We start from the raw sequence: 12,598 nt of genomic DNA, 5'->3' as shown, positions 1-12,598 counted from the left end.
ATGTTTATTTTCCTATGAAATATGAAGGATAGGAAGAATTCCTTCATAAAAATAGGATTTCATTCCTACAAACCAAAGAGTTTTGAAGAAATATTTTATATAAAAATCTTATCTTATAAAAATCCTATAAAATTCCTTCAAACCAAAGGCGTTAGAAGGGAAGTCATCCCACGGCCTCCTCTCTGCTTCCGAACAAATTGACGGACAGTTCCTCACAAAACCATTGGAACTGATTCGAGCCGACGTTGTAGGCGTGTGGATATGTGAAAGTGTTGTTCCTGGCCTGCGTCCCCACCCGTCGGTGGCCGCAGGAACAAAGGACCGGCGTTTCAACTTTTCTTCCTGAGCAGCGTATGCGTGCCTGCCACGCTGTTGCTTTCCCTCTCTTCACTCCATTCGATTCGATCCCCACCCTATTCAATTTCCCCAGAATTCCCCACCGATTTCCCCCCAAAGTCGACTCCACCCAACCGCCTCCCCCTCGAACCAGATTCCCCCCACCCATGGCGTCCCCGTCCATCTCCGCCGCTGCGGTGGCCAGCCCCGTCACCCCGGTGGCCCTAGACCCCAGCCCCGTCGCATCCCGCCCCCCCGCCGCCACCGCCCCGGTGCGCAAGCGGCCGGTCCTCCTCCTCGACCAGCGCCCGCACCCATCCACCCCGACGTCGCGCACCGCTGCCGCCGCCGCCGCCGCCGCTGCGCCCCTGTCCCAGGCGCGGCGGAAGAGGGGGCTGTCGTCCTCCGGTCGGCCGAGGTGGCAGACCGCGCTAAGCGTCGCCGCCAAGAACGCAGCCCTCCTAGCCGTGCTCCTTTACCTGGGGGACCAGGCCTGGCGCTGGGCGCACCCAGCCCCTCTCGCGCAGCCCGTCGACGCTGCGCTCGCGGGTTACACTGCCCGTGTCAACGACGTCGAGGCCTCCCTCGCCCGCGCCTTCGGGGCGCTGAAGGTGCAGCTCGAGGCCGTGGACCGCAAGATCGACGGCGAGGTTGGGGCCGCTCGGGGCGAGCTCGCGGCGCTGCTGGAGGAGAAGAGGCTTGCCATCGAGGGACAGCTCAACCTGCTGGACGCCAGGACCGACGAGCTGAACGACGCGCTGGGCGGGCTCAGGCGGATGGAGTTCCTCAGGAAGGACCAGTTTGAAGCATTCCTGGATGAGTTCAAGGAGAGCCTAGGCTCCAACTCTGGCACCGAGGTCGATCTGGATCAGGTCCGCGCGTTGGCCAGGGAGATCGTCATGAGGGAAATAGAGAAGCATGCCGCCGATGGGGTTGGCAGGGTGGACTATGCCGTGGGGTCTGCTGGGGGAAGAGTTGTCCGCTACTCGGAGGCATATGATGCTGGGAAACGTGGTGGTCTTCTTTCTGCATTACCATTTGGTGGTGGAGACAATGGTGACCAGTCACAGAAGATACTTCAGCCGAGCTTTGGGGAGCCCGGGCAGTGCTTTCCCTTGAAGGGGAGTAGTGGGTTTGTGGAGATCCAACTGAGGAAGGGGATAATCCCTGAGGCAATCACACTGGAGCATGTGTCCAAGGTAATATTTCCTGACACCCATTTACTATAGTATTCTCTGTTCACTTCGCATTTAGTTATTCGGTGCCCTAATATATTTCAAGCTCATTCATGAAATAGATAGTTTGACCAAAATGTAGGGAGTATGGTTTGTCGGCTGTTTGTGAATGCAAATTGTTCATGTTCGTTACTCGTGTGGCACAGATCCTTAAGAGGCTTAAAGTGTAAAATTTTTGTGGCAGCTGAGTGATTTTGCTTAAGGGTTTTGATGCATATTCCCTTGTAGCATTTGGGTACTATCATGGTATGTTGGGAGGTCAATTCTAGATCATTTTATACGAATTACTAACTACATCTGTTTGGTTGTTAGCATTCTTAAGCCTTTATGTCTAGTCATAAGTACTATCAGTACACTCTATTTTCTCTGAATAATTGTTCTTCTTAAAAACTTTGTGAATGTTATTTTTTTTTGACACAGAACATTCTGAATTTCTGATGCAGCACTTTCTGATTTGTTTCTCAAACATTAAGTTTTTGCTTAATACCACATCCTATATATACCTAAATAGTTAATCCCCGTTACATATACTTATCTCAACATGCACATGCCATCTCATCAAAGGCCCACTCTACATGCATGGGAAAAAGTTTTCATTATTATCTCATCAAAGGCCCATTATTATTTATCTCAACATGCACACATCTCACCTCACCACACATGCCACCTCAACATTTAGGAGAAAAAGCTTCCCATTATATTATGTTACTTGTATTCAATAAATATTTTTCGACTATACAGTATTGGAATACAATATATAATATGTACCACCAAATCGCATTGGAATATATTGCAACCGATTCCTGCAGCAATGTGCGGGCTATCATCTAGTTTTATTAAATAACTATACTAATATATTTCCAACAAACTCATCACGATTCTGAGCCAGTGAATTATACTTCACCATTTCTGAATTTTGCATATGATTGATCTTAGTTGAAGCCAATGATACTGCTGTTTTCTTTTGTTCCTGTTAAATTTGAACTTCTAAAGTAGAATTCAAGTATTTTTTACTGTTATTTTATTGTTGGCTGGAGGCTCAACTTTGTTGTGTAGTCTTGTCTCATTTTGTTCTTATCCTTGTAACAAATAACTTAATTGTTGTGTCATTTCCTGCTATAGGCAACCTGCCTAAAAGAATAGAAAGTAAATGTGTTATTCTTTCTGTCTCGGGTTTACAAGTCCTTGTTTTTTCTTAGTCAAACTTAAGTTGATCCAAAAAAATCAATATATACAGTATGCAATAAATAAATTTATAAAAACATAGTTCATCATAGATCTAGTGATATTGATTGGGTAGTAGACGCTGCTACTATTTTCCATAAAATCGGTCACGTTTAAAATGGTGAGACAAGTTAATAGGCCTTGTAAACCCAGACTGAGGGAGTACTGATTTAGCACATACTTGTATCAGGTTATGGCGTTTTGATGCTTATTGGAAATGTAATAGTAAATGGCTTATATTGTTTCAAACCTGGTTATTCTTGATAGTTAACAGTATTTACTCTATCAGTAATTATTTTGGGGGAAAATATGTCAGGTTAGTCTTCGTTGAAGTGAACTGGGCAACCATAAACTCTGACATTAGTATGTTTATCCTTGGAATACGCTTCCATTTTGGCCCTGTTCATTTTGACTTGTGGTCTCATGATTTCTTTGTCTGATCCAAAAGATCTTATTGGTTTTTTTTTCTGACCCTTGTCTTTTATATATATATTAGGGACAATATTCTTGCAAGACACATTATACTGTAAAAAAAGGCTTTGCCGTTTCTTTCTTTTGATGGTCATGCTTAATCCAAAGTTCCTGCTGATAAATTGATGGTGTTGGGATACTGGTTATCTTAACATAAAAAGAAAAAAAACTGTAATTAAAATGGTGGAAATTAGCACCATATATCAAATTCTTTTTGCAAATTCGATACATTTGTTTGAGCACACATATTGAGTATCTATTTCAACCACAAAGAAAATTAAAATAGTTGGTTTTGAAACCTTTGTCAATATATTTATATCTTAGCTGTTTCATCTGACTCCCACATGTCCTCTAAAGTCTGCAAGTCTGTGCAACTCGGTTACCAAATTACACAGCTGTGAATATCAAACTAGTCATATTCAGGTTCCATTTGAGAGTTTTACTGATGAAATATTTCTTACTTATTACGTGTTCAATTCACTGCCCTAGGTTAAATACGTAATTTGGTCTTGGAAGATTTTCACTCTCCCCCGCAAAAAAGGAATTTTTTCACTCTGTTCAAAGCTATTATACTTACAATGTTGCATGGCATGCAGGATGTGGCGTATGACATGTCCACTGCTCCAAAGGACTGCCGGCTATCCGGATGGTACCAAGGAACACATACCGAGACCCCTCCAAACCATGCTGCAGAGATGTACGCCTTGACCGAGTTCACGTACGACCTAGCCAAGAACAATATCCAGACATTCAATATAACTGCCCCAGATGTCGGTGTTGTCAACATGGTTAGGCTGGACTTCACTTCAAACCATGGAAGCTCCGCGCTGACGTGCATTTACCGCATCCGGGTGCATGGGCATGAGCCTGTCACGCCAGTAATCGCTAGTCCACTGCCCTGATGAGATGGAGAATCCTTCCATCTCTTTTGTATCTGTTTTGCTTTAGGGCCATTTCTCTGGGCGTTTGCTAGTTTCAGTCTAGGATTATGTCATGCACACTCTGTAAAAAGTTAAATGATTGTTTGCTGCACATTTTCTAGTGATCTAGTCCAGATGTTCAGTTTTTGCCATGCACGAATGGCCAGTAACTCTTTGGTGCATCAGTGTTGGCTGTTGATTGAACTTGGTAAGCTTGAAAGGGCAAGTTCACGCAAAAGAAAATTGCTTCTACCCTGTTCGACTCCTGTGAGAGTTGCCTATCTTTTTCCCTTTTCTTTGATCCAATTTATACTTTCTTTTCCATACGACCAAACAGAAGGTCGGGTTCCACTACCGAATCCAGACTTGGGATTTTGGTGCAAATTAGAGAGATCACTTTCAATATTCTTAAATCTTGGTTGGATTTTTTGGCATCTTAGTTCCTTTTTTTGTGACATCTTAGTTGTCAGGGCACAGCACTCCTTGGTTCGGAACCAGATCCTCTACCGTGCCTGAAGGCACGTCAGAGGTTTTTTTTTTGAGGGGAAAGCCATTTATTACTCAAAATCCACAATGAGTGGGATACAATGTTGGTCATGGGGCTGGCCAAGCCACACATGACGACCCAAAGATAACGAAGTAGAAAACTTTGCTAACTTATGAGCTTCTATATTGACTCTACGACTTTCGTGAATAAAATTACAAGAAAAGTGTGCAGCCCTAGCTTTGATTTCACTAATGATGGCTTAGTAGGAACCTTGAACTCCTTTTGCGATGTCACCAATGACTTGCTTGCAATCGGACGAGACAATGAAGCGGTGAACATTAAGATCTTCCGCGAGGGCAAAGGCCTCGCGACATGCAATGGACTCAAGCGTGGCTGGATCGCACACTCCTTCGATGACCAAAGCTGAACTGCCCAGGAATGCGCCCCGGTCATCGCGGCACACAGCAGCAGCCGCTCCCCCCCTATTAGAACGTACAAGAGCATCAACATGAATCTTCGCGTAGCTAACCGGTGGGGTACTAGGTCTAGGAAGTGGTTGCACAGTCCTTGCATTGGTGCTGGTTGGGGGTTTCATCACCCGAACTGACTCCAAATCAGCTATGAAGCTAGTGATAAATGCATGAATTGCGTGAGGAGTCTAGAAGATCGCCTCGTGTATTGCTTTTCTCCTGGAAAATCAGATCGCCCAGAGTGTGACTGCCAAGAGGACGAAATTATCATGGGTTAGCGAGTCAAGCAGATTGAAGAGCCAGCTCTTCGCTCTCGTCCCTGTTTGTTGTCGCCATGGTGCAAGCTAGCTCTTCGTCCACTAGTGCCCAAGTACACCTAGATACCGTGCATTCCAAGAGAGAGTGACGCCATGAATCTGGTTGTCCACATAGACCACAGCTACTCGATGTTGTCATATTGCGATGCGCCCTCACATCCTCTGTGGGTAGCGACTGTTTCGACAATCTCCATAAGAACATGCGCACTTTAGAAGGCACCTCGGTTTTCCACAATGTCTTCCACGATCCCTCTTCCAGGCGATTATCAGAAGACCCTGCGGATTCATACAGCCAAGCCTCCCTTCTTTGCTTGATTGTGACTAACATGTTATATGCTGATTTAACTGAGAACTGTCCACTTCTCTCGTGAGCCCAGCTCCAAAAGTCTGGTAGGTTTATGGTACACAGCGGGATGCCCGATATCACCTTTGCATCGAACGGGAAAAAGGTAGCATTGAGTCTATGCTTGTCCCATGTAGCCGTGGTAGCGTCTATGAGTTCTGAGACCATCTCGGGTGGGTTTGCTGAGATGCAGCCGTAAGGCCTCATCATTTCTTCCCTGGGCAGCCAGTTCTCCTCCCATATCTTCGTACTATTTCCGTTACTTCTTGCTTTCCAGCAAAACGGGCGCACTAGGCCTGTAGCCTACGAGCAGAACGACCCAACTAATGGCATGGTATTTTGATTGTTTTTTCTGTTTATTTCCAGCAGCTTGACAACGTACTGCTAAAAAAAGCAGCTTGGCAACGTTTGTCTAAAAAAACATCCAACCTTGAGTACGGGAGCATCACACGTTCGTTGAATAGAAAAGCAAGATTTTTTATGCGGAAAACACCCAACCATTTTTTTTGAAAAAATCAGATGTATTATAAAAGTTCATCAGAAGTATAAAATCAACTCAAAAATTACATCGAGATTCTGAAACCACCGAACGGCCACTATTCATCATTTTTCATATACAGAATATTATTTGCGAGATTTTTTTTAATTTATTTATCAACTGTCAAGGTAGTACAAAGAAAACAAGAAGTAAAAAATACATCCAAGTCCGTAGAAACCTACCAATGACTACAAGCACTAGAGCGAGCCGAAGGCGCGCCGCCGTCTTCGCCCCTCCCTCTTCGCATCCAGGAAAATCTTGTTGTTGTAGACAGTTGGGAAGTTGTTGTGCTAAGACTCCATCAAACCAACGCACTAGAACAACAGCCGCCACTGTTGAAGAGAAGTATAGATCAGAAGGATCCAACCTATAGACACATGAACACAGACGAACGAAGATGGGATCCCGCGAGATCAGCCGGAGACAAATCTCCACACACCCTTCGATGATGCTAGAAACACCATCAGGACGGGAACTAGATGGGGAGAAACCTATTCCATCTTCAGAGAGACACCGGCGGGAGGCACGAGAAACCCGTCCTTGAATAGTCGCTCACATACATGAGCATATACTCACCCTATGAATCCATGCATGCACACAGATGTTTATTTGTAGTTCGGCCGTTCTGCTCGTAGGCTACAGGCCCATTAGTTCGGTCGTTCCTGGAAAGCGAAGGCACGGCACCTCTGACGTGCCTTCGGGCACGGTAGAGGATCTGGTTCCCCTTGGTTCTTGCTTTAGGCCCGGAACTCAGATAAGTTTTTTACCTTATGGATTTGGAAAAGGAGAGCTTACAAGTTGAAATAAATCGTGATTCTAAAAAAAAGGTTGAAATAAATCGTAAACTTTTTCATGTGTAGATGGGAGAGTAGTACGTCATAGACAAGAACATTTTCATAAAAAAATAGTTTTATTTGAGGCCTGCAATAAAATACTTATGATCTTCTGGATTGTAAATTATGTTGCCATTTTAGATCACCATCTAATGTTAATCTTTTTCCTTTTAATTACAGACACACCTATTGATTATTTTGAAACTCAATGGAGCTTTGTGGCAAAGTGCTCGCAAGAAGTCCGGCTTTACATTAAAGACATGTACAATTGTTTAGACAAGGGCTGTCTGTAATACTGTGCCATATCAGATATAGGTTGTACTATCGAAATGCTGTACAACGCACAGTCTAAACCGATATGAGCGGTGGCAGGCCCGTGCCAGCAGGCCCATGCGAGGGGTTAGGAAACAGAAAATTGATTTTTTCAGACAGAGAAACGGTTGGTTATAGACGACCCTCGTACAAGGAGAAAGCACGTCGTTAGGGCATGTACAATGGTTGATAAGATAGTCTTATCTTAAGTTTTGCATGTAATTTAGAGATGACAAAAAAAAAGAGTTTATAATGGGTCATCTTTTAGTTTTATCTTCAATAACTAGCAATTCCTAAAAACGTGGTGAGACATATTGTGCTAAGAGATTATCTCTTATCTTCTCTTAAATAAGAGAATACAAGCCTTTTCTTATGAGTTCTCTTTCCTCCACTTCATCATTGATCGTACGTGGCATTCCTAAGATAGCACCATTGTACATGCCTTTAGATGCACACTTTTACGGAAATAGACTGTCTTTAATTCTGCAGAGGGTCTATCTCTTTTTGTTTAATCTCTTTCCTCCACCACGACAAAGATCTCACGTGACATGCATTATAGACAGCTGACTAGATACCAATGCACATGCCCTAATAACATAGTCTTAGAACAAAGTCACATAAGAGCATCTCGACCAAATGCCCCAAAAGAATCATCGTGCCCAAATACTGTCACTTGAGACACTTTGGGCAAAAAAAAGGAAAAAAAACTGCTTCAACAGACACGCTATCTCTATATGGTGTCTAAACAAAATTGCAATTGCCCTAAAATTTTGCTACACGTGTTGCAAATTTGCAGCACCTTTAGCGACTTTCCTAAAACTAAAAATCTCTGTAGCAGAAACCCAATTGTTGTGGTGAAACTTCTCCGCCACTAACCAACGCTATCGCACGCGGATTTCGGCCGGTTCTCGCCGTCGTTGCGACTCCGCCAGTCACTGTGATTCCGCTAGTCGCCCTCAGCCCCGCCGCCACCCTGCCGCTCAAGACGTCCGTTGCGACCCCCATGATCGCCACCAAATCTCGGGACACCGTAGCTAAATTTCGGCCATTTCACGCCATGTCGCCGCCTGATATGGTTGCCACAACACCACCGCGGCCCACCGACGTCGATTAGTAGCTGTTGCTCCTTGCCGAGCTCACGACGCTCGTTCGGCATGCTGCCGACAAATTTGGCAGCATCCCCCGGCTCCCCTCCAGCCCCTTCCATGCCCTCAACACCTCCTTGGCCTCCGGCGACCTTCTCATGCCAAAATCGAGCTCGACACCCGGTGACCTTCAGATCCGGATCACTTCCTCCACACAATCGGTTCTTGTGTTTCAACTGCTTTCCAAATTTTAGGGAACTAGTTTTAGGACATATGTTAGAGTAAAACCTTTTTCTGGTGTGCAAAAACCTTCTCTGTCCTGCTCTAAAACCATTTTAGGCTACCAACCTTTACATCATCCGTTGGATATGCTCTAAGTTCCATGCCAACATCAAGCAAAGGAAGACAAAATGTTCAAAACATGGAGCACCATAAGATAAAATGGCTAGGTAAAGTGTCTGCTGATGATTAAGTTATCTCCACAATGCATTGATACGGTGGGTGTCCTTAATCTTGCACACCACTGCACTCGGCTGTTAGAAATAGCCCTAGAGGCAATAATATTGTATTATTATATTTTCATGTTCATAGTTAAGAGTTTATATTTCATGTTATAACTGCTATGGTTTTGGAATATGCGATTCAATGGAAAAATGATATGCACGTGTGGAATAAGAAATGGTAAAGAATAGATTCCTGGTCTTGCCTCTAAGACTGGCTCAAGCGTTGTTGGTGATCATGTTTTTGGATCTTAGGATATATTTAAGTGTAACGGTAGTCCTAAAACAACATTGAGAGTATGACGGTAGAAGAACGATCATATTGAATCAACCCAAACTTGTTTGTTATACTTTGAGATAGTATCATCTGAAATCAATTGTTATAACATGGAGTGTTAACATGTAATTTTTAGTTCCTCAAATCATGAGAGTATCGTAGTCACTTCCTACTGTACACTGGACTTTTGGGTTGGTCAAACGTCATCTGTAACTAGGTGATCATAACAAAAGCTTACAGGTTCATCAAAAAGTTTGACAAGGGACTAGATAGCTCGAGAGTGGGATTTGCTCCTCCGACGATGGAGAGATATTCTTAGGGCCCTCTTTGTGTGACGACATCCATCATAGTCTGGCCAGACGCAGGTGACTACGTCACGTGGATGCCAGAACATTTCAACGAGAAAGAAGAACAAAATCGGCAACGAGATCAACGGTACAGTGAGCATCTGCATGACTCGGGAGGATACCGACGCATCTCGGCTTTTGTTGTAGCGACCACACCTCAAACGGTCCAATCTCTGTACTCAGGTGTCATCCCTGTTTCAATAATGCTGACACCACACAGTACTTGAAGGATTTATAACAAAGTAGCAATCACACACTTATTACATCGAGAGTCTCAAAAGAGAACTTATTACAATAAATATGGCTTAAGGCCATCTAATAACGATAACAGCAGAAGGCTTGGAAGATAAGTGAGTCCATAAACTCCAACGGCATCACTGAGTATAGAACCACGACCTAAAAGCACCTTAGTCATCGTCTGAAAAGTCTGCAACATTAACGTTGCAGCCCGAAACGGGTCAGCATATGGAATATGCTGGCAAAGTAACACATAGAGAGTAATGGAATGAAATAGGCTATTCTATATGCATATTTGGCTGGTGAAAATCTCTATGGTTACAGTTTTGCGTAAAGCCAATTTTTCCCTACTGCAAAGGAATAAATTTTATTTAACTATCATGGTAGTTGTTAAACATTGAGAATGGTTGACAGCATTCTCAATCCCAATTAAGCATCATCCTTAAACAAAACCCAACAAAATTAAATTTTAGAGTAACATGATGAGATTCACATGATAATCCAAGTACTAGATACTCAAGATGTCCATAACCGGGGACACGGCTAACCATGATTAGTTTATTACACTCTGCAGAGGTTTGCACACTTTTCCCCACAAGACTCGATCGCCTCCGTTGGATTTTTCGCACTACATGGTGTTTGAGAAACGGATGACCGAGACATAGTCTTTTAGAAGCGCTAGCACCTTACGATCGGGTAGACCATTACACCTACTTTCCCCTACATCTGCTAGTCTACCACTGTAAGAGTTCGCACAACTTAATCAACTATGCTAGAGCCCATAGTAGCTTGTGGCTGCACACGGAAGTTTCTAGCATGAATAATCTCATGATCCCTTTGAGCCTGGGTGGCGGTCCATAAAGAAAAATAGGCAATCGCTGAATACCCAGGTGCCTCAATCCACCCAGATGTGTATTTAAGTTGCCACCTTAGATGAACCATTAATTTAACAATCTCGCATCTGTCATGGATACACTCACCCAATTCACGTCTACTAGCATAGCATGGCACAATAAGCAAACGTAGAAGTAACTCCCAAAGGTTTGATAATAGCAGGTAATAGGTACTACCTCAACTACTTCCCAAACCCACAATTTAATTAGATCCTAATCATGCAATGTGTGAGGATTGGTCTAATGCAATAAAAACTGGGTAATTAGAAGTATGATCAAAGTGTTACTTGCCTTACTGATGGTCCGCAAAACCTAGCGATTCGAAGTAGCAAGCGGCGCACTCCGGGTACTCTATCGCAAACAAACAAGCACACAATAAGAACTCAACTAATGCACAGGTAAAACTCGAATAAAAGATCTAACCAGAAAGTTCAACTTAAGAACTCCGGTTGGCAAAAAGAATCAAAACGAACGAAGCAACGAAAGACAAACGGCAAAAGAAATAAGCTTCGTTTACTATTCTGGATCTAGGGCAATTTTTACAGTGGGAAAAACTTGTTTGAGTTGGTTAAACGGAAAGAGGGTTTTGAGACAAAACTCCAGGCGCTTGAATCGCCTGATTCCGATAAACGAGCGAAAAGTTAGACTAAAACGAAAATCGGATCAGGAATCGCGATCACAAAAATCGCGGATTTAATCCAAGAAAAAGAAAAACGATGAACGTTCGTTAAAATGAACGAACGGGCGAATGCTCGCTAATTAAATAAACTAGGAAAACTGATCTATTTAAAAAACCGAAACTAAACTTAAAAAAACCGACAAAACTGACGGAAAACCGATCGGTTTTCTAAAAAACACCAGCGGTAAAAGAAAAAAAAAACTACCTCCGGCGACGGATCCGGCGGTGGCGGCGGCGGCGAGGCGAGCGGCGGGGCGGCGTGGCGGCGGCGCGCGGCGCGGGCTAGGGGCGGCGGCTAGGGTTTTGATGGGGGGGATGACGGCTGGGCCTCCCGGCTATATAAAGCCGGCCGGGCCGGGAGTCCAGGTCGGACACGACCCGGTAAGGCGGTTCGGACTTTTTTTAATTACGCTCAGAAAAAAAACAAAAGGAATACTAAACAGACTCCAAAAATCCCGAAATAAATTTTCCCCGGCTTCTAAAATCAAGCCGCACAGGATGAACATTTATTTGGGGCCTAAATGCAATTTCGAAAAATGCGCATTTTTCCATAATTCAAATAAAATAGCAAATAAAACCAAAATAAAATCTTATTTGGTTTTTTATTAAATCCTCAATATTTCTTTATTTTGGGATAGTCATTTTATTCCCTCTCTCATATTTTTGTAATAGAAATAATTGAAGATAAAATAAATAAAATCAAATGATCCTATTTTCAAAATTTGAGAAAACTCAAATATGAAAATAACGAAATCCCCAACTCTCTCCAAGGGTCCTTAAGTTGCGTAGAATTTTCTAGGATCAACCAGAATGCAATAAAATATGATATGCAATGATGATCTAGTGTATAACATTCCAAATTGAAAATTTGGGATGTAACAAACCTACCCCCCTTAAGATGAATCTCGCCCTCGAGATTCGGGTTGGCTAGAAAATAGGTGAGGGTGGTCCTTCAACAATTCTTCCTCTCGCTCCTAGGTGGCTTCATCCTTCGTGTGGTGGCTCCACTGAACTTTGCAAAACTTGATAACCTTGCTGCGGGTGACTCGACTGGCATACTCTAAAATCTTGACTGGTTTCTCCTCATAGGTCAA

General features: G+C 43.5%; 1 protein-coding gene across 1 annotated transcript; it reads left to right on the top strand.

The window, feature by feature from the left end:
- Positions 1 to 419: 419 nt before the first annotated feature.
- On the top strand, positions 420 to 4,338 carry LOC125543655 (SUN domain-containing protein 1-like). The gene is made up of 2 exons (XM_048707080.1): positions 420 to 1,535; positions 3,863 to 4,338. Exons 1-2 carry the CDS (start codon positions 504 to 506, stop codon positions 4,166 to 4,168), a joined length of 1,338 nt encoding a protein of 445 aa, XP_048563037.1. The 5' UTR covers positions 420 to 503; the 3' UTR covers positions 4,169 to 4,338.
- Positions 4,339 to 12,598: the final 8,260 nt, after the last annotated feature.

The sequence above is a fragment of the Triticum urartu genome, chromosome 3 (genome assembly GCF_003073215.2).
Source record: "Triticum urartu cultivar G1812 chromosome 3, Tu2.1, whole genome shotgun sequence".
In the NCBI taxonomy this organism is placed as follows: domain Eukaryota; kingdom Viridiplantae; phylum Streptophyta; class Magnoliopsida; order Poales; family Poaceae; genus Triticum; species Triticum urartu.
The sequence above is the reverse complement of the archived record's forward strand: the minus strand, read 5'-3'. Positions and strand labels throughout refer to the sequence as shown.

Coding starts and splice junctions, on each gene's coding strand:
- LOC125543655 (XM_048707080.1), top strand. CDS start 504: ATGGCGTCCCCGTCCATCTCCGCCGCTGCGGTGGCCAGCCCCGTCACC. Junction 1,536..3,862: donor CACTGGAGCATGTGTCCAAG/GTAATATTTCCT, acceptor CATGGCATGCAG/GATGTGGCGTATGACATGTC.